This window comes from Gymnoscopelus braueri (assembly GCF_963280865.1).
Source record: "Gymnoscopelus braueri genome assembly, chromosome: 6".
Classification (NCBI taxonomy): domain Eukaryota; kingdom Metazoa; phylum Chordata; class Actinopteri; order Myctophiformes; family Myctophidae; genus Gymnoscopelus; species Gymnoscopelus braueri.
In genome coordinates, this window is record NC_137607.1 from 20,383,943 (window position 1) to 20,405,291 (window position 21,349).

At 43.0% G+C, this 21,349-nt stretch overlaps 1 protein-coding gene across 2 annotated transcripts in view; it reads left to right on the top strand.

The window, feature by feature from the left end:
- naaladl2 (N-acetylated alpha-linked acidic dipeptidase like 2) overlaps window positions 1-21,349 on the top strand; it is a 482,128-nt gene that overhangs the window by 117,799 nt on the left and 342,980 nt on the right. For both annotated transcript variants that reach the window (XM_080429707.1, XM_080429708.1), the window contains exons 3-4: window positions 15,409-15,591; window positions 20,415-20,592. In XM_080429707.1, the coding sequence (XP_080285833.1) occupies window positions 15,414-15,591; window positions 20,415-20,592 (356 nt within the window). In that variant the 5' untranslated portion in view covers window positions 15,409-15,413. The remainder of the gene's footprint in view (window positions 1-15,408; window positions 15,592-20,414; window positions 20,593-21,349) is intronic.

A 21,349-nucleotide genomic window follows, 5' to 3' on the forward strand; every position in this document is an offset into this window, starting at 1 on the left:
TTATGAAGGTCAAACAGAATGAATGTTGCGTCAGGTTTCTTTTTTTTTTGTACTTGGTATGCAGCGGCATTTTGTTCTTTCTTGAGTCAAGTTAACCACCAATGATGTTCCTATTATGCAAATGTTACATCAGCCACTAATTGACTGAAATATACATGATTTTAGATCGCATCCTACGGTATTGTCTGTGAGGTGGAATGTAAGCGCGTTGGTTCTCAAAGTCGTTGGTTCCCCCTGGACCGCCAGGGGTCCAGGGGAAACTTTTTCATAAATATTGTGAATTGAAAAAGGAAAATTACATAAAACTTCTCTTCTGGGGGTCCCTGGCACAAACCATTTGATGTTGGGGGTTCGCAGCCAAATACATGTCATATTGGGGGTCCTTGACTTGACTCACTGATGTAGTGTGAATTCTAATAATGTGTTAAACTGGAAGGCAGGGTAAACCGACTGTTCAATAGACAATATTCACACGGCGGCCATATTGGAATTTAACATTGAAAGGGCCGCCACCCGGGGTGGCTACTTTCATTGACTTCATAGAAACATGGCCGCCGTGTGAATATGGTCTATGGAGTAGAATGTGCTGTGCTCAACTATGCTCACCTGCTGCTAATTAGCTTGATCAGTGGCTGCATAGCCTATCCACAAGTTTCCTAGGGCATGGTGGGCATCACTTCCTGTCCATTTGATCTGGTATCAGTGCACGGCGGATTTGTAGTGGGTGGGTCCCCTTTTGGACGGGCGCCCGCGCGGGGACTTCTTTCTTCTACATTAGAAAAGTTAGGACGTCACATTCTAAGTGCCCGAATACCCACTCTCAGCACTGGCCACATGGTGCACCTCGCTAATCATTAGACTCCCAATCCACTACCACTGGGAGTCTAGGTTCAACTCCAGCCTGGGACAATACTTTTTCAAACAACCGCGGACTACTTTTTTTTCGCCGATAAAGTATAGTTTTGGACCGGACCGCGACTGAGGGGCGCAGTCTCAAGCGAACTTGAGCCACGAGAGGCACCACAGAGCGCGCCAAAGCGCGTGAGTTGCCGTGCCGAACGTTGCGAAGTTCGCTTTGAGCCTACTCAGCCCCGTCCGAGTTATGTAGCTTAGAAGCTTCCCTCACTGCTGCTGACGAAGGCGGTCGCATCCTCTCCTCTCTCCTCCCACCCTATCCCCATAACTTTCCAGCCTCTCTACACTGCACGAGCGAACAGTCTCGGGTGAGAAAAAACATGGATTATATTATTAACTGGTCGTTAAACGCAATTGACAAAATTTTCTCAACCCGGCAATCTGGACCGGACGAGCCAATCTGCCCAGACGGGACCTATCTGAGTGGATACATGGGGGACTCTACTACAAATGGAGGGTTCTGTGTTTTGAAATCCTGTCAATTGAGGACACAGAAGATGTCTATATATTCGTAGCAACAGGTTTCTTGCTGATTGGAGCGGGCATTGCACTTGTGTATCGAAAAATTGCCAAGATGAGAGCTGCCCTGGACGGAGCGGAGGCGAGCAGAGCACTGGCTACTCTGACGGGTATGGCCACTGAGCTGAGACGCGACATGGATAACATCACCGAGTGGATCCCCAAACTGGACGCTAAGCTGGGCAACATCACTGAATTGAGGCACGAGATGGACAACAACAACGAGAGGGTCCGGGGGTTGGACACCAAGCTGGACAACATCATGGCACGTGCGGCGGACGAAGCCAAAGGCAACGCTGAGAGAGCCGCTGCTCTGCGCGGCGACATGGCCGCGCTGCAAGGCTATTAGACCATGATTAGAGCGGGCATGGACAGACTGGAAGGCCCACAGTAACTAATAGTAGATAAATTGTCTGCTTCGGATTATTTAGGATCGATTTGGACCCCCCCACGCCAAAAAACCTGGACTTTTTCCCCCAGCGAAATACAGTGAAGATGCCTTTTTTACCTTGTAAACCTGTGATGTGACAATAAAACTGATTCTGATTCTCATTCTGATTCTGATGTACCGATAGGCACAGAATAGTAAATGATGTTGTGGGGACTGCGTTTGCCCGAACTGACACTCAAAGTCACTACTGGCCAATCACAGCGCGTCTTTCCCAAGACTTACACAACTCTCAACTTCCGCTACAAATCCGCAGTGCATTCCCAAAGCTCGCAGGCGCCAACGACGCCAACGACGAGTTTGTTTTCAGTGGTTTTTGTTTTCAGTGGTTTTCCACCAGATGGCGCTGTTATCTACCCTATGAATGATGCTTTCACTGCTTGATGACAGACCCAAAATTTACGTAATTTAAAAAAATTAAAGCTTGTTTACTTACAGTTTATTTCCTGTGGGGAAATGGCTATATCTCTGTTCCTCTTGCTTTACGGCAAAAACGAGCTTCTTTCAAATGGCCACAGCTGTGCAATGGATTACCCCGAGCGAACTGTATTACGACACCCTCGTGCGTGTAATGAGCCGATCTCTGTGAGGACGGAGGTCACAGAGAATATGCCATGATTTTTCAAAGGTACAGTGAAATCGCTCGTTTTCGCTGGCAGCAGTGGCTCACTATTACTCTATTACTCTGGCAGTGAAGGAGTTAATGTGTTAAACCCAACTGTTCCATGGAGTAGAATGTGCTGCGCTCAACTGTGCTCAACCTTCTGCTAATTAGCTTGATCAATGGCTGCATAGCCTACCTGCATTCTGTCCCTTCTCCATAAGTGAAAGTCGCTGCAGTTGTTCCTTCTGTTGCTGCTGTGTACACAGTATTTATCCACCTTTTCATTTGTTATAACACACTACACCATGTAACAAGAATCACCACCAAAGGGTCAATATAAAAAAATGTCTACTCTAAAATCAATGGAAGTTAACCCATTAAAGGTTCTATGACATTCATTTTCACTTTTTTTTAAATGTTTTTTGGGGGGTTTTATGACCTCAATTACACCCCAAAAAACTGAACATTGAACATTCAGTGGATTTTCTGTGGTCTGGGGTTTTCTGAATAATTAGGCTGAAAAGTAATCTGTGATTTCCCCTTGGAGAGTGAAGTCACAGGCCATTAATCCCGCCCACTCTCCTCCTTGCCCCTCCCCTCCCCTATCCTTTCCTTTGGGGAAGGCGGAGCAGAGGCGATGGTTGACAGGCAAAATCCCTCAACAGCGACACCCGCAGGCAAAGATTATTTTTTTCATTGCAGTTGAAAAGGCTTTAGAAATGTGAGAGAAAAACACCTGCAATGGCTAACTGGAGTAGAATTTTCAGTTAAAACTTTGTATACACGTTTGAAGGACCATGACCAAGACTTTTAATGTGTTGTAAAACTGAATGTCATGAAACCTTTAAGACCTGAGACCGATTCTACAAAATGTCTTCTAAATCCTAAGTTTTTTTCCTCAACTTTTTCATGTCAAGGACCCCCAAAATTATATGTATTTGGCCGCCGACCCCCATCTCAAAATGTTTTGTTCCAGGGACCCCCAGAAGCAAAGAATAAAAATGTTCACTTTAACATATATTCAAAGATTTGCACGCCGTTTCGCGATTTTTCAAATAAAGCAGATTTTATATCTGCTATTTTTGAATAGCCAAGGTGTAAAATAATGCTTTTTTGTTTTAGCTCAGTCATAGCAGGCCTTCTCTACAAAACCTTCCTCTGACCAGGACAACTGTCTGTACAATATATTCATATATTCATACATGTACAGTACAGTATATGCATTTCCCAGTTGTGGAAGTGCTGATGTGCTCTTTTTCGTTTGTCACCAAATAAATGCATTTATTCATTCATACCCTTAAGCCTAATATGCCTCAGTGACAATGTGTATTGTTAAATGTTACTTGACAAACATTATGTATATTCAACTGCAGAAAGAAAACCTATAGATGTGTGCATAGTTGTACCACATACCATGAACAGACAGCCTTATAGGGGGGGTCCCTGGAACAAAATGTTTTGAAATGGGGGGGGGGGGGGGAGACACACATTATAGGTGTTATCAGTGAATACAATGCAAACGTATAGTGTGAAGGTAGATTTTCCAATCGGGCCTGAGGAAAGTGATGCCTTATCGCAGTGGTTTTCAACCCTTTTCATATGAAGATCCATTATTTATTCGGCATTTGAGCCACGGACCACCGTTTGATGAGATTTAGCCTCTCAGACCCAAGACTTCGAATATTTTGTTATCGTTGGATAAGATTTTGTCCACAATTCCACCATGCTGTATTGATGTTGGTACCATAGGAGAGATAACAGGCAAACGTTGATCAAAATAAAAACATTTTAATTAAGTAATGCAGATGTTTAACAATAATTTAACTCTTGAGAGAGTAAAATGAAACCAAATGGACCCGTAAGGGTCCATTTGGTTTCATTTTACACTCTCAAGAGTTAAAGATCACACCACCTGGAACCTCCTCAAGGACCACTGGTGGTCCCCGGACCACTGGTTGAAGACCCCTGCCTTAGCTCATCCAATGTTCAAGGTCTTTATTAATGAGCTCCGATATTCAGTTTGCAGGAACAGAAGTTGACTGCTGGAACATAATTTACATAGAAACAGTTTTTGTTTTTTATCCTGCAGTCAGTCAAAAGTCAGTCCAAATGAAAATTAATCAATTATGACTTTGATCTTAACAATACACATCCCTGTGGAGAGAGCATACTTTATGTAGGAAGTGTTGAGACTGCAGAAGTAAAAATTTTACTGCATACAACAGTGAATTATTGGCCCATTATTGCACCATCCAAGAGAAATTATTTTTTAAATGTCAGCAGGTACAAGGAAAGGTCTGACCACCGGTAATATGAGAAATATGATATTTTATGTCACACCATGCCTGTTCAGTGCCGGTTTTAATACCTGCGAAAGAGTAGGCTGCAGTGGCTACAGCAGTAAAAACTGAATAGGTTATGCATAATCCTCATATACTGTATATGGTGCCTACTGCCTGGGTACAGTATGTGTGAATTATATAATGACTAGACTAAACTATAGAGACATGCCCATGGAAAAGCAGACTATGGAGTTTGGTACTTTTACCTTGACCTACAGCTGTGCTTGATTGATATGTTAAATGCCATGTGTGTGTGCGCGCGCGAGTGTGTGTGTGCATGTACATTTATGTGTGTTTTTTTTTGTTAGTTTTTTAGTAGCCAATTCTTTTTACAATTTATTTGCTGCCACTGCTGTTGTATTGGTCTACTGGCCTCCCCCCCCCCCCCCCCACCGGGCGTGCGTATGCCTCCGTCATGCTCCTCCTGTTCAACACGCCCCGCCGACAGACAGACACCGGCCCAGCCTGGAGGAGTCACTAGCACAGTGACAAAGATCAGCCTCCCCGCCTGGCTTCTCTTCCCCCGAACGAACACGTGCCAATTGTAACGCTCGGCTAGACTGCATGCATGCACTGTGGTGGAATCGCACCCCTATAGACACTGCGGTGGTGGGCGGGCGGGCACTTGACCCCCATGCTCCACCCAAGCGCCCTGGGTGTGCAAATTACACAAAAATGTGTAAATTGTCAGGCGCCATAGTGGGGGATGTGTTTAAATATTAGTAGGTGTGTTAAGGATGCTATGTGCGATTTTGCGAGCATAGCGCTGTGTGTGTGTGTGTGTGTGTGTGTGTGTGTGTGTGTGTGTGTGTGTGTGTGTGTGTGTGTGTGTGTGTGTGTGTGTGTGTGTGTGTGTGTGTGTGTGTGTGTGTGTGTGTGTGTGTGGGTGGGGTAGGCAGACAGACAGCAGGCCTATAGTGTCGTTGAGATGGGGGTCCGCGGCCAAATACATATCATTTCGGGGGTCCTTGACATGGAAAAGTTGGAGCACCACTGATATACTGTAGCAACATACTGTTGGGATTTAGAAAACATTTTTAGATACGTATTTAGCCGCGGATCCCCCCATCTCAAAATGTTTTGTTCCAGGGACCCCCAGAAGCAAAGATTTGAGTTACAAATGTTTGCTTAAAAATATATATATATGATTTGCACACATTTTCAAGATCTTTCAAAAATAGCAGCCGCACTCTGTATTTTTAGAATAGCCAAATACATCTATAATGACACAGATGTCGTTCGTAAACCTGATTGCCTGGGCGGGGGGAGATTAACATTTTTCAGAGCCTATACTGCACTCGGTCTTGTCGCTCATATAGACCCATACTGTCTGGGGGAAGTAGCTTTGTTTCTGCGCTTACTGCCCCTTGGTCTTGTGGATGCGGAGCTGCTTGCCATGTGGTATAGCATTTGAATAAGTCCATGGCTATGGGGTCTTTGATAAATCCTGTATCACAACTGTCTGTCGTATACTATATGTGCTGGATGGAGTGAAGCTCGCATCCACTGACTTTGCGGTCGAGGATGGTACAGTTTCCCATACTAAATACTTACTGTATGCCATTGGTTCTCAAAGTGGGGCCCGGGGACCCCCAGGGGTCGTTAGGGGTGTTCCAGGGGGTCCCCAGCAACATTTGTTGATACAGCATCGCTTTTTTACAATTTTTAACCATTTTAACCATTTCATTCGTTAATACGTTGGCTATTCAAAAATAGCAGATCTACAAGCTCACAGCGCGTCACTTCGTGCCACGCTGCGAGCTTGTACATCTGCTATTTTTGAAGATTTTTTTAAAATGTTTGGACAATTTTTTATAATCTTTGCATTTTTTCTAAACATAACTCTTCTCTACTGCGGGGTCCCTGGCACAAAACATTTTCAGATGGGGGTCCATGGCCAAATACATATCGATGTGGGGGTCCTTGGCAAAACGGTTGCAAACATTGCTGTATGCAACCGGTCAGGATGCTCTCAGCGGTGTCTCTGTATAGAAGGCCCATAGTAGGATCTTGGGCCCCCTGCCAAACTTCCTCTGTTCGTAATGTATTTGTGGGCATTCTGCGAACTCATTGTCACACATCCTCATTAATCTATTGTATATTTCCAGAATATTTATAGTCTCAGACTGATTCAGCCAGGGGTTAAACTGCATCTATAAAACATCCCACCCCACTGCGGCCGCCCATTATGAGATATAGGGTCAGATATGTGTTATCATTAGTGCAGCACTGTGTTATGCCTTCACTCTGTGTGAGCGCCACTGATGAGGACATTTTCTATTGCCCTTTGATGGAGAAGAGCTGAGGGGGCGTGTCACAGTAGAAGACACAGTAGAAGAGGGGCAGTGGAGGAACAAGACATGACTCAGTCATGTATGCCAGCTTGCTTTCTGTTTTCTCTGATATCTCTCGCAGAATCTGGCAACACTGCCATAGAGGCGAGAGGCATGTCTAGTACCATAGCTTGGGAGGACAAGACAGCCCGTTCAGAGTATGGGAAAGTATCCCCATTGGCTTAAAGGACATCGAGAAAGTGTTGAGAAAGTGTTGACTAGACTCAGTCTCTTCTTAGACCAGTGTGCTTTGCAAGCTGGTAAAAAGAGCAATGGAAGTATAGACAGGGAACATTACAAATGGTAATGCTGCTAGAGAGAGAGAGAGAGGGCAAGTTTGGGGTGAGGGAGGGAGGTAGAAAGACTAGCCGGCTGCGGAGAATGGCTCACACCGCCGGGACACCCACCAGAACGCAAAGAGGTCGGCCAGCGAGAGGTGGCTGTGTGCCCGCTCTGCCGAGCTATGTCCCTCATGGCCAGAGGGGCTCGCTTACACGGACCAGAGTGCAACATGACAATGGCAATAAATAAGCACAAACAAACTGCTTTACATGAACAATGTTGGTGTAATTAAGAGGTTCAATAGGGGATAGATTTACAAATACAAGAGCATCGAAAAGGGTATCCCAGTCACAATGACATCACGTCATTTGTTCTAGTTTTTTGATAGATTCTAGCAATACTATGCAGATGTTGGTTACTTGTTCACTATGCTATGTCATTTAGATCAGTGGTTCTCAACCTTTTCAGTGCCACGACCCCCAAAAAGAATCATATTTGAACTGGGGACCCCCCAACATAATCATAGTTGAACTGGGGACCCCCCACCCAGACAAGCACATGGAGTTGAGGCATTTAGTGTGATGGTTCCACAGATAAATATTGTGAAAATAGTTGATTTACAAGCTCACAATGCCTCGCAACGCGAGGCGTCGTGAGCTTGTAGATCTGCTATTTTCACAATGTTTGCCTCTTTCTGGTCTTTTTCATTTATTTCCTTTACTTGTTTAGGTACACATTTTTAGGTACACCAAAATCATGTGGCGACCCCCCTGAGGGTCCCGACCCACAGGTTGAGAACCACTGATTTAGATAGACATATATACTGTTAACTTGACCACAATGCTGCTAAGAATGTTATATATACTGTAGATAGCATGTTTAGACAGATGGTATAGCTTTGATGTTTACCTGGTATAGCCTAATTACTTAGTAGCACTTAAATGTTTTTTCTTGGCACTCTATTTATTTGACTATTTACCGTTTGTTGGCCAGGGTTCATGCCATTTACTCTGATCTCGCTGGTGTAAGGCACTCTGGATAAGAGCGTCTGCTAAATGGCTACATTGTAAATTGGACATACTCCCAGTGAAACGATGGTGTAACGGTAATGACGTGGACCTGAAAGTAAGCAAAGCCATGTGTGCCCGTGTCTGCGTGTCTGCCCATCTATTTGTATTTGCGCCGGTTATTTTTCAGGAAGCCTAAAATAGGCTGTGTTGCCATGGCTCAGGACATTCAATGCATTTTGGAATAGCCTTCATTGGAGCCATGAGACATAACACCTCATCTGTGATAATTTAACTCTAATTAACAGTGTTAACTCTGAGGATGTTACTGTGTGTGTACTCAGCACAACATCATGTTACCTTTCCAAAACAACTTTTCATTTTAAAATAGATATGTTATGGTGTTTGTTAAGGTGCTTACAACGTGTTATAAAAGTTGACCTGTTCTGGCTGCTGGTGGTTGTGGTTCTGTTCAGGAAATTTTTAATGAATTTATCTTTTTCTTTCTCAGATCTTTCTTAAAGGGATAGTTAACAAAAAAAAAATTCTATCGATAAGTCACCCCATGGAGACTTGAATTCATGGATGTATTTGTATAAATTTTTTCGCATTCCTAAGCCAATAATTTGATGACCAGCGGACCGGTAGCAGACACTAAGGAGACAAAAAAAATACTCTCCAAGTGTTGGAAAGTGTCTGTTGCCTAAAATCTGCTGTGGAAATGGCGTCGAGTCGCAAGTTGTAGGGAAGCGTCGAAAGCCGACCGAGCAAGCTTGGTCCGCTTTTCACCGTCGGATAGCATCAGGCTTGTTGTTGAAAAAGACATCAAGCTATAGGCTATTATTCACTTTGAATTCAATATTTGGTCAAATATTTTTTGTTACTTTTAACAAAAACAGCTCATTTACACCACGTTAAAAAGAAATGGAGATATTAAGCTTAGTTAACATTGGAGCCAACGACCGGAAGCATTTTTTACATGGATCCACATCCGGCCTCTCCTTCTTAGAGACTCCTTGGATGATCCCAAAGTTTCGTTAGAGCGCCCCCACGTGGGAAAAATGAAATAAAAAAATAAACGGACCGTTTATGGCACATAACGCATAGCTTCTCAAAAACGGTCCGGACCGTTTTTGGCACTCAATGTGTTAATGTTGTTTTGTAAAAGGGACACAGAACCCAAAAAGACCAAAAACTAACAAAAGTTGCATTTCATCAAATACAGTAGGCCTTTTAAGGTGGAAGGGTATAGCCACATCAATTTATTTGATGACATCGGTATCAGCAATTATGCAGCCGGTCTGGCATCAGCCGGGTTCTATGGGGGGTGTGTGTGTGTGTGTGTGTGTGTGTGTGTGCGTGCGCGCGCTGCTTAAGCACAACGGCAGAGTGCGTGCGGCAGAGAGAGGTCTGCACGGCTATAGAGCCAGGTCAGCAGTTAAATGAACTTTTGTTGCATTTTACGGAGAGGATCCTTCATTTGCATTGAGCCAGAAGTAATGGAAGTGTGGCGGAGCATTGAAGATTGATGTCAGGGTTCTCCCAGGACCTCCTCTTACCCCACTCTTCTCTCTCTCTCTCTTTTCCCTCTGCCTCTTTTCCCTTTTCTCCCTCCTCTGCCTTCACTTTCTTCCTCTGTTTTTTAAGAACAACAAAAAAGAAACATCCTCGCCCAGGTGTGGCCCTTTGCTTAGTGGAAATAGCAGATCTACATCTAAGCATTGTGAGTTTGTAGATTGTCTATTTTCAACATAAACCAATAGTTACAAATGTAACTAAGGTTCTGTGAATTATGGATGACCGCCAGAGACGTTATTATGTAATGCCTTCTCTAGCAGTCAGAAACAATTCTCTTCCCTTCTCTCCTTACTTCCTTGATTTATCTTCTTCTGTCATTTCCACTGTTATGTCTTTGTTTTTCATTTCATTCTGTTTCTCTGTAGCTTCCTCCATTTCCTTCATTGTCTCCATCTGTCTCTGCCTCTGTCTACCTGTCCGTCTCGGTTCAGACTCATGGGGACTCTGTTTTTAATCCATTAAGACCGGGAACGCATCTGTGTCATTTTAAGATTAAAAAATAGCAGATATACAAGCCCTTAGCGCGGCTATGAAAAATCGTGGAAAATGTGTGCAAATCTTTGAAGATATATACTGTATATATATTTTAAAAAAAATAAGCGAACATTTGTAACTCAAATCTTTGCTTCTGGGGGTCCCTGGAACAAAACTATTTGAGATGGGGGTCCGCGGCCAAACACATATCATTTTGGGGGTCTTTGAAATAGAAAGGTTGGAGCACTGCTGATATAGCGACACACCGTTAGGATTTAGAAAACATTTTAGATACATATTTGGCCGGGGACCTCCATCTCAAAATGTGTTGTTCCAGCCCCCCCCCCCCCCCCCCAGATGCAAAGATTTGAGTATATATAAACAAAAGTATATATATTCAAAGATTTGCACACATTTTCAAGATTTAAAAAAAATAGCAGATCTACAAGCTCATGCTCGTATACCTGCTATTTTTTAATAGCCCGAATAAATCTCTCTCTGACACAGATGCGTTACCGCATTGAATGGGCTAAACTGAGTTGGATAGTCAGTTCTCCTTGAATTCAGCCGCTACAGAGCTGTCTGTGAAACAGTCGGTGGAATTCTAAACGGGTGAGAAATCCTGAGCGCTTGAATAGAGAATAATAATAAGTGCGTGGGACGATGGTTTTCTTACCGACATCTGTTGACCACCGGCTTCCATTTGATTTTCCGACAACATTTTGCTGTGATTGCTGTGGGTGCCAAACTGTAAAAAATTGTTCTCTTTTCAAATCCACTCTTGAATAGATAAGCTTGTCAGTGGGCAAAATAACCTCAAGGTTTTTCACCGCACTTTTGAGCCTTTTATGTCATTTTAACTGTTGTTTTCTCCCCCTTAGCCGTTATCGACAGGGCAGTTCATTTGGAGCTTTGATGATGCAACGTGTAAAAGGGACAGTTAAATTTGATGACATACCAAGACACTGGCCAGGGGCTTTTATACATCTGATCACCTCTCAGAAATCTCTCTCTCTCTCTCTCACACGCACACACACACTCACACACACACACACACACACACTCACACTCACACTCACACACGCGCACGCTTAGTCCATTGCACATGATTTCAGCCAGGCAAGAAGTTTAATGATGCTCTTTAGGAGCTTGCGGTGAACCCAGGGGTGGTGTTATTGGGACACACACACATGCACACACACACACACACACACACACACACACACACACACACACACACACACACACACACACACACACACACACACACACACACACACACACACACACACACACACACACGGTTGTGTATGTGTGTGTCCGGGCGTGTCTAAGCCCAGCTTGTGGTTTTCCCGGTCACATCAATGCCTTTTAATGCGTCAGGGGTCCCTGCAGTGCTTTCAGTGTGTCATTATCATATGCTGAAGGGAGGTTTGGTCAGTCACTTAGCCTAAGGAGCTCTTTAACTCCATCCATCACATTTTATTCTATTCCTGGAACTTCCTCTATGACGGCCGTGACCCCCGAGGTGGAATGAACCAGCTCTAATTTGAACCCCATGTGGTCGATGCAAGAACAGGCTTTCAACACACGGCGCTTCACTTGTGCGTTCAGGTGGCTGTGAATGGACGGCGAAATGCCAAATAATCGTTACGCTGAAGGTGGATTGATTTGCGGAATCTCCAGAGTCTCCAGTGTTTAACCACTTGACCACCGATGTTTCACTTCCTAGTATGACGGACGGTATCATGCAGAAATGGATTATCTACAAGCTCATGTGTTACGTTCACCATTTATTGTTGACAGTCTTTCACGATTCTTGCCTTTAACCCATTAAGGCCTGAGGTTCCGATTCTACAAAATGTCTTCTAAATTCTAACAGTTTAAAAAAAAAAACATGTTGCCATGTCAGTGGTTCTCAAACGTTTTCATGTGAAAGACCCGAAAATGTATTATGTATTTGGCCACGGACCCCCATCTCAAAATATTTTGTTCCAGGGACCCCCAGAAGCAAAGATTTTCAGTTAAAAATGTTCGCTTTAAACAATATATATTCAAAGATTTGCAACAGTAAAAGGAGTCTCCATGTCTCTCCAGCTCTCTGGTAAGCAGAAAATGCATTTTCAGGTCGGGATACCTATTTTATCCAATCAGGAGAGAGAACTCGCACAGGATACAGATTAAATAAGTGAAATTGGAAGTGATGACACAAATAAATGAGCAGACACAATTTTAGCTGGAACATTATATACAATTTAAGGTGATAAACGGGTACTCTCTCCTGATTGGCTGATGATTGATCACCTACTGTACCTGACAATGTATTTTCTGTTAAAGAGCTGGAGAGACAGGAAGACCCTTGTTACTGAACAAACACTCTATAGCAATGATTACTATATAGTGCTTTTACCTTTTAACAAAAAACGTTGTGTTCTAACCAAAAAATATCACGTACCCTACCTTTTAAAGGAGTAGTTCACCCAAAAAATTACTTTTCGTTTACACACCCCATGAAGCCTTGAATTCATAATTGTTTGTTTTGTTTTTGCCACATTCCTAAGCCAATAATGTGATAGCGGCGGTCTCTCCGGTAGGAGACACAAATGCAGGTCATTTGTGTCTCCTACCGCCTCCATGATGACTGCCCCCACCGGTCATCAAATTATGGACTTTATGTGACAAAAACAAAAACAAATCCATGAATAGGCTCTATGCACAGCAGCCATATTGTAAAGAAATTGGGCCCCTTCTTACTTCCTTGGCTTAACAGGTGTTACCAATGATACTAATGAAGGCTCTGTTCCATTTAGTGTAGCACGGTGGTTCCCAAACCTTTTGGATTTCAAGCAGTGGCGGACTGGCCATTTGGCGTACCGGGCAAATGCCCGGGGCCGCTGGGCCAGTGGCCAAAAAAAAAAAGATTAGGATTATTACGGTAATTTCCGGGCCGCGCGGCCCAATTATTAGTTACGTTAATGTTTGGGCTGGGATGCTTTCCAGCCGGGGCCTCAGTGCGGCTGCAGAGTTCATGTGCAGGGCTGGGCTGAAACAGTGAAACGCTCCAGGCCCAATTTCTTTCCAATATGGTGGCTGTGCATAGAGCATATTCAAGGCTTCATGGGGTGTGCAATAGGTCATACAGTAGGACATATTGTATGTATGTTGCAGGTCATCTTACATACTTTCATCACTGTTCCTGTCCCATGTTTTGTTGCACTCATTTTGACATCTCTTTTTTTATATCTTATCTTTCTCTCCTGCCAATTGCTGCACAGTAAAAAAAATCCTCAGTTAATTTAACTCTGAGAGCGTTCACACATAAGCTGTGATGCCATCTTGTAAAATTGTTCTATTTCAAACCCACTCTTAAATTCATGAGCTGTCGACTGGGAAATAAGCTCATGGTTTCACCAGACTTTTGGGGCCTTTTTTATTTCATTTTAAGTGTTAACTCCACCTCCCCCACCCCCGTAGCCTTTATCCACAGGGCAGTTCATTTGGGCTTTGATGATGCGACCTGCAAATTGTTGTGTGTAATCACCAGTGGTGGAAAAAGTACTCAAATGTTTTACTTAAGTAAAAGTATCAATACTGCAATGTACAGTAGAAGTACTCAGTCACGGGGCAGCCCGTGCCCTATACACAGACACGCTAAGAGAGGGAAGGGACAGTTTGTAGCATGATGTGATTTTTACCTGTATTCATTCAAATGTAGAAATAACACAGACTTCAGGGGTTCAAACTTTATGTTTATTTAAACACTGTTTATTAGAACTGATCTAAAATGTTTGTTTGTCACCTAAGTGCTTACAGCTTGTTGTTCCAAGTCTAACTGAACTCTCCACACCTGTAGCATGCCTGCCTTTTAACCAGGTGGGATAAACCAAGCACCATGAACGCAATTTGTATCCCTTATCTATCCCTAATCATGCTTCTTAAACATATTGTCAATGAATACCCTTCAATACATATTTCAGGCACCAAACACCCCTCCTCCTCTACAGTACTTGGCACGTTCCACCCCTTCTTAAACCAAATGGACTGGCCCTGTTCTGTTTCGGCAGTTACGAGTCCGATTCAAAGGGTGCCAGTACTGCAGAGGAAAGACCAGGTGACAAACAAACATTTCAGATCAGTTCTAATAAACAGTGTTTAAATAAACATACAATTTGAACCCCTGAAGTCTGTGTTATTTCTACATTTGAATGAATACAGGTAAAAATCACATCACGCTACAAACTGTCCCTTCCCTCTTAGCGTGTCTGTGTATAGGGCACGGGCTGCCCCTGACATTGGTATAAAAATGTACTTAAAGTACCAAAAGTAAAAGTTGTAAAATGTTTGAAAATAGCCTAGGTATAAAATAAGGCTAAAATGGTTAATGTATGTTTTATCATGTAATAATGTATAACTGCAAAGTAACTAGTAACTAAAGTTGTAGTTGTAGTGGAGTAAAAGTACAATATTTGCCTCTGAGATGTAGTGGAGTAGAAGTAAAAGCATTGGAAACTGGAAATACTCAAGTAAAGTACAAATACCTCAAAATTGTACTTCAGTACAGTACTTGTAAGTAAATGTACTTAGTTACCTTACACCACTGGCGGCAGAGCCGTCTGGGAGAAATGCGGGGCCCGGTGCGAAGTCGCGTGCGCGCACCCCCATCCTTTGCGGTTATTTCTTTTTATAACTCTTAATACATGTGATTCTGTTCATAATTTTTTTTATTTAATGTTTTTGCGGGGCCCCCCCAAGCGCGGGGCCCGGTGCGGCCGCACCGCTTGCACCACCCTTCCTGCGGCCCTGACTGGCGGCGTGCAAATTGTTGTGTTCACGCTTGTCTAAGCCCAGCTTAGACTCTAACGGGGTCCATTTGGTTACAGTGTGTGTGTGTGTGTGTTCCATCCAGGTCACATGATGGCGTACAGGAAGGTGTGTGATGCCCATGGCGGAGCGTCGGCGGTCAGCGAGGTTCTCCAGTGTTCTGGAGGAGGGCTGGATCTGGACTGGGACCTGGACAAGGACCAGCTACAGGAACCCCAACCAGGCAGAGACCACATGCAGCCGCAGAGTCAGGATCATCACCGGACTGGTAGGTGTGACGTCCGTGTTTGGACATAGTATTATGCTTAACCCATTAACTGCCAGATCACAAGTGTAATAGTGTGACGCTACTGCCAGCGAAAACGAGCGATTTTACTGTACCTTTGAAAAATCATGGAATATTTTCCGTGACCGCCGTCCTCACGGAGATCGCCTCATTACACGCACAGGGGTCTCGTAGTTTCCTAGTATTGGAAAAATAGGGGAAATAATAGTATGGCCTAGACTAGCACTGCTATAATGACTGGAGAACCAGTTTTTGGACTGTTCACAGGTTCGGGAAATGAAATAATTTCATGAGGAGATCAACATAAGGCCTCTCACCTGGCTCTCTGTACTTAACGCTCACGTATATATGCACACTGTTCAACCTGGACAGTCCAGGTTTGATCTAGAGTTTGATTGGTCACTGACATATATATACATATATAAACAGGCATCAGTAGATGACACAAACATATATACAATCCCCCCCCCCCCCCCACACACACACACACACACACACTTTCTTTCACATGTTGTCCAATACACCAGTGGTTCTCAATTTTTTCATGTCAAGGACTCCCAAATTGACACTTATTAGCCCACGGACCCCCATTTGAAAAGATATGCCAGCGACCCCCATAAGAGAAGATTTTTACCGCTTTAGCAGCGATTCTCACCATTTTAATTTCAAGGACCCCCAGTTTGACGTGCATTAGGCTATGGACCCCATTTAATGGCATTTATATCTCTGGGACCCCAATTTATATAGTAAAATCAATGTTAATTTGAGTTACAGACCCATAAGGGTCCATTTGGTTCCTAACTATCCATCATTTAGCTGGGGACCCCCTGGAGCTCCCTCAAGGACCCCTTGGGGTCCCTGGACCCCACTTTGAGAACCACTGCAATACACAATGCAAGCTCTGTGTCTGTCTTCAACCCCACCCTCTCCCGACGCTCTCGCCCACATCCTTCATTCTACGCCTATATTTGATCTATTTTCCCGCTCTGTTATTTTGCAGTGGATCGTTGGTCTGCCATTTTGTGAAACTCTTTCTCAATATTTTCCGTCTAGACCTCTAACTTCAATGTTCCATTGATTGGCTTGTGACACGACCCAGCCTATCGCTTTGATTGGTTCACGAATGATTTCGTTTTGAAAACACGGAGAAGTAAATTGAGTCCACGGTTCAGAATACAGAATTTGATTACACAGAGTGCACGGTGCTGGATTTATCACAGGGAAACTCTTTCTATGCACATTACCCAATTAAGCGTCACAATTCCCAGATATTTCTTCTGAAAAGAAAGTTATTAACTGGCACTCTAACCCTTTCAAACCGGGAACGCATCTCTGTCATTTTTGGATTTGTTTGGGCTATTCAAAAATAGCAGATCTACAAGCTCATAGCGCGGCACCGAGTGCCGCGCTATGAGCTTGTAGATCTGCTATTTTTTTTTTTAAATCGTGAAAACAGCGAACAGCGAACATTTGTAACTCAAATATTTGCTTCTCGGGGTCCCTGGAACAACATATTTTGAGGTGGGGGTCCGCGGCCAAATACATATAATTTTGGGGGTCTTTGACATGAAAAGGTCTTGAACACACCACTGTACCAACATAAGTTTGTTAAGAAAACTGTTGTTTTATTTGATCAGCCTTACATGTCTTAATGGGTTAAGACAAGCTTGCAGCTGATAACTCAAGCCCCAGATAACTTAGCACTATGTGATGATGATGATGGTGATGAGACAGACAATGTGCCTGTGTGTCGTGATGTAGGCATGCAAAGCAGAATATACTGTAGCATCGCATACTAATTATTGTTTATAGTCAGTGAACTTTCAAAGCATGGCTGGCTTTGTGTTTAATGCAAAATGTGACCACCAAAGTATGAAGGCATTTTGTAATCATTTGTAGTCTCTGAGCAGCCCAGTAGACCAATTAGCTGCTGGTGATGAGGCAGACCCCCAACCCCACAATACCTGCATATCACTCCCATGGTGTAAATAGTAAATAGGTACATTTACTCACATTTTGATACCAATACTTTTGTACTTTTACTCAAGTACATTTTTATTTCCGGACTTTTACTTCTAATAGAGTACTTCTACATTGCAGTATTGATACTGACTTTTACTTAAGTTAAACATTTGAGTACTTTTTCCACCACTGATCACCTTACCAAAGTATACGTATATACGTATTTGAAATATACAAAAAGTTAAACAAGTTCACTCTCCAGCTTTGAGCTGGGGATTATTTTACCATCATCAGCTCTGCCTTGGTGCCTTAGTGTCCTTCAAATAATGTATTTGCCGCTGGGCAGATTATTAAAAAAAACGATTTCACAATAAATTATTCATATGTTAATTAAACTATTGTCTTACATTCCAGACATTCTGGACTAGAGAAGTCTTCATTTGCATACATTTTAGTAAATCCCACACGATAATCCAACGTACACGTGGGAATAGATATCTCTGTATTCTGACCATAGCGCTGTGTGAGCGGCTTATCCCTTAGGGCCCGCTGGGAGGGGCCTCAGGTATATTCACAGTTACCGTTAAGTGAAAAGCTTAGTTAACAAGGTCAGAAATAGCCATATGCAGTACAGGTCTCACAAAACAGATATGTCTTATAACTGCTTACATTGAGCGTTAAGCCTGATTTATACTTCTATTCTATGTTGTGGGCTTATAGATCTGCTATTTCTGGTCTGTGACTCAGAGTCCTGCACGGGTACAATTTTGAGAACCCGCGCCCGCCCCGCCCGTCAATAATCAGATCCGTAGACCGACCCGTCACCCGTGATTATTTCAAAATACGAACTAGACCCGCCCCGCCCGTCAAATAATGGATCCGTTGTCCGCCCGTTTACCTGTGATTACATGCAGAGTGAAATGTTAATCCTACAGACAGTCACTCAATTTAAAAGTGTGTTGAAATGTGTGGAAAAAGATAGCAGCCTTCAGCAACAGCGCTACATTCAGTGGTCAGGGTCGTTCAGAAATCAAGTGAAGAACGGAGGATGTTCAATGTGTTTTTGTGAGTTAAGATAACTGACCAGCGTGCTCTATGCCGGCGCGCTGTGTTAAGTTACACAAGTGACGTTGTTTGGGCGGAAACAGTGCTCTCTGATTTTCACAATAAAATGTTACCCACCCGCGTTTAGTTCAGTACCGCCCGTCTTCGTACCCGTGAACCGTAAAAGTGTATTTTTCACCCGTCAAGCGCGGGTACCTGTCGGGTAGGGCTGTGAATCGTCTGCTATCTCACGAATCGATTTGATTCTCGATTCAAAACGATTCTTGATTCAAAACATAGGATTTCAGGATCTACTCCAATCTGCTGGCATGAGAACAGAGTACATTTATGTAGCTTTTATAATTGTAAAGGTTTTATCAACTGATAATAATGTAAACACACAAAGGTAAATCCAAGATATTTTTTTTTGAAAATCGATTAAAAAAAAAAAGAGAATCAATTCTGAATCGTTGAACTAGAATCGCGATTCGTATTCGAATCGATTTTTTCCGACATCCCTACTGTCGGGTATCCGTGGGTACCCCGCCCGTTGCAGGACTCTGCTGTGACGCCATCGTAAGACAGAGCATAAATTAGGCATTAGCGAGTGTGTGTGTGGGACTTGCAATGGACCTGTCCTCCTTAACTACATAAGTCCGAAAATGGCTGGATTTAATTAATCTGAGCGGATGAAATTGGTCACCTACCTGAACATGTATGTTCTGTTTACCAAAGAGCTGGAGAGACGGGGAGTCCCCTGTTACGGAAAACAAACACTATAGCAATGATTACTATCAGAATATAGAGTTTTAACCAGTGGGAATTGAAGCTCATTTCCTATTAATGGCCCAGTAGTGAATATAAGACATGATTCCACAATTCCTTATAGCAGCCCCACATATTATACCATGACCTCAGGAAAGAAAAAAATAAAACAATAAATGAATTATTAGATAAAGACATGAATACAAATAATGATAATAACTCTGGTCACATAAAGCATGTATGAGAGGGTAGCTGAGGCTTGCTTACACCGATCCCACATGGGGTCAGTGGCTAGTGCAAATGTAACCAAACTTGACCTTGACTAGTGTAGGCGATGAATACTTTTGAATTGATGAATTATGTCTTGAATAGATTGATGAATGTATCCTATCTATGGCATTTTGCCAAATTTTTTATTGCCTTTTCTCACATATTTTTTCAAATTGTGATGTGAGAAAAGAACACATTGTGTCAGAGGTGGTTGGGAGGGAAACTAGGTTAATTTAACTTATACTTTAGTCATCCCTGTAGGGAAACATGAATTTGATCCGTTCTAGCAGTCAGGAGCAGTGGGTAACCTTTATCTATGATAGAGGGTAGAGCGTATTCACTATAGGGGTTTGGATTGAGAGAAATAATCACAGTATAAGTATAAATGATTATCTGTGTCCAAAGCCTTTCATAAAATAATTGTGAGAATATCAGGATATACAGTAGTACAGATAATGAACGTTTTGAATAGAGCAGAGCATTTAACGAGGCAGGACCACAAGATACATTCTCCAACCAATTAGTGTAAGTAAAAGCATATGAAATCTTGGTCCAATATATAGTACATGATCCAGATTAGTCATAGGATCACTCATAGGTTGGCGAAGAGCACCATCTAGCGTAAACACTGAAAACACTGTTTTGACGTGTTGCACATAATTGGCACTCTGGGCTTTGGAAAAAAAATCTGTGTTACACGTCAGTGGCACTGAATGTGTTAACCATATATGGCTTGAACAGCGCTGTGTGATGTCTTTGTGCAGGCTGTTCAGACCTTGGCCCTGACCCCGACCCTGAGATGATGGAACACATTCAGTCCTCCGTCTCCGTCTCTCCACATGGACGTTTTGAACGACTGCAGGAAGACCCAAACTACATCTCCCACTTCACCAGGAGCCCAGGCCACAAGGGCCAGTACAGGCTCCACTGCTTCCTGCTCAGGTAACTCCACAGATACAGCCATTACAGAAGTGTATATATACGTACACATGCGTACGTATATACCATTTTAGTTTTTTTCATAAATCAGTGCTATTGAACACCCTTTACGTCTGTGTGTTGGTTAAAAAAATATTGAACCAAATTAAAATTATAAAAAATTGCTTATGACAAAACCAGCTAACTCGTTTGGATCCTCAAACTGTCTGCTAAACCAGCTAACTCCACCAAACGGGGTGAGTTAGCTGGTTTTGCTGGTTTTGCTGACTCCAGGCTCCACCCCCTTTTGACAATTGTCCATTCAGCTGTTCTTATCAATGATGAAGAAAACCTTCTCACTCAACTTTTTGTTTAGTTTTTCATTTTCAGAAAATTTTACATTTTGGTTCCTGCCCGACAGCAGAGATGCACGCACACACGCACGCACACGCACACGCACACGCACACGCACACGCACACACACACACACACTGGTAGTTTTTATACTCAACTGTATGCTGTATAGCCCTTAATCACTGTCACAGTCTCAAAGGGAGCAGAAACCTTGGAAACTATGACAAAGGGGTACAACAAGTGCTGAGTGGGCAATAATACCCACATGCAAAACAAAGGAACAAAAGTTCATACTCATCCATAATCATAAAGTGACAGTAATAGTAACACATTATGCTCACTAGTATTACGGTATATTACTAAAGAATAAAACACAGTGATGGATATCAAGGGATCAAGGAAGTTCACAAGCACTTGCCATAAAATA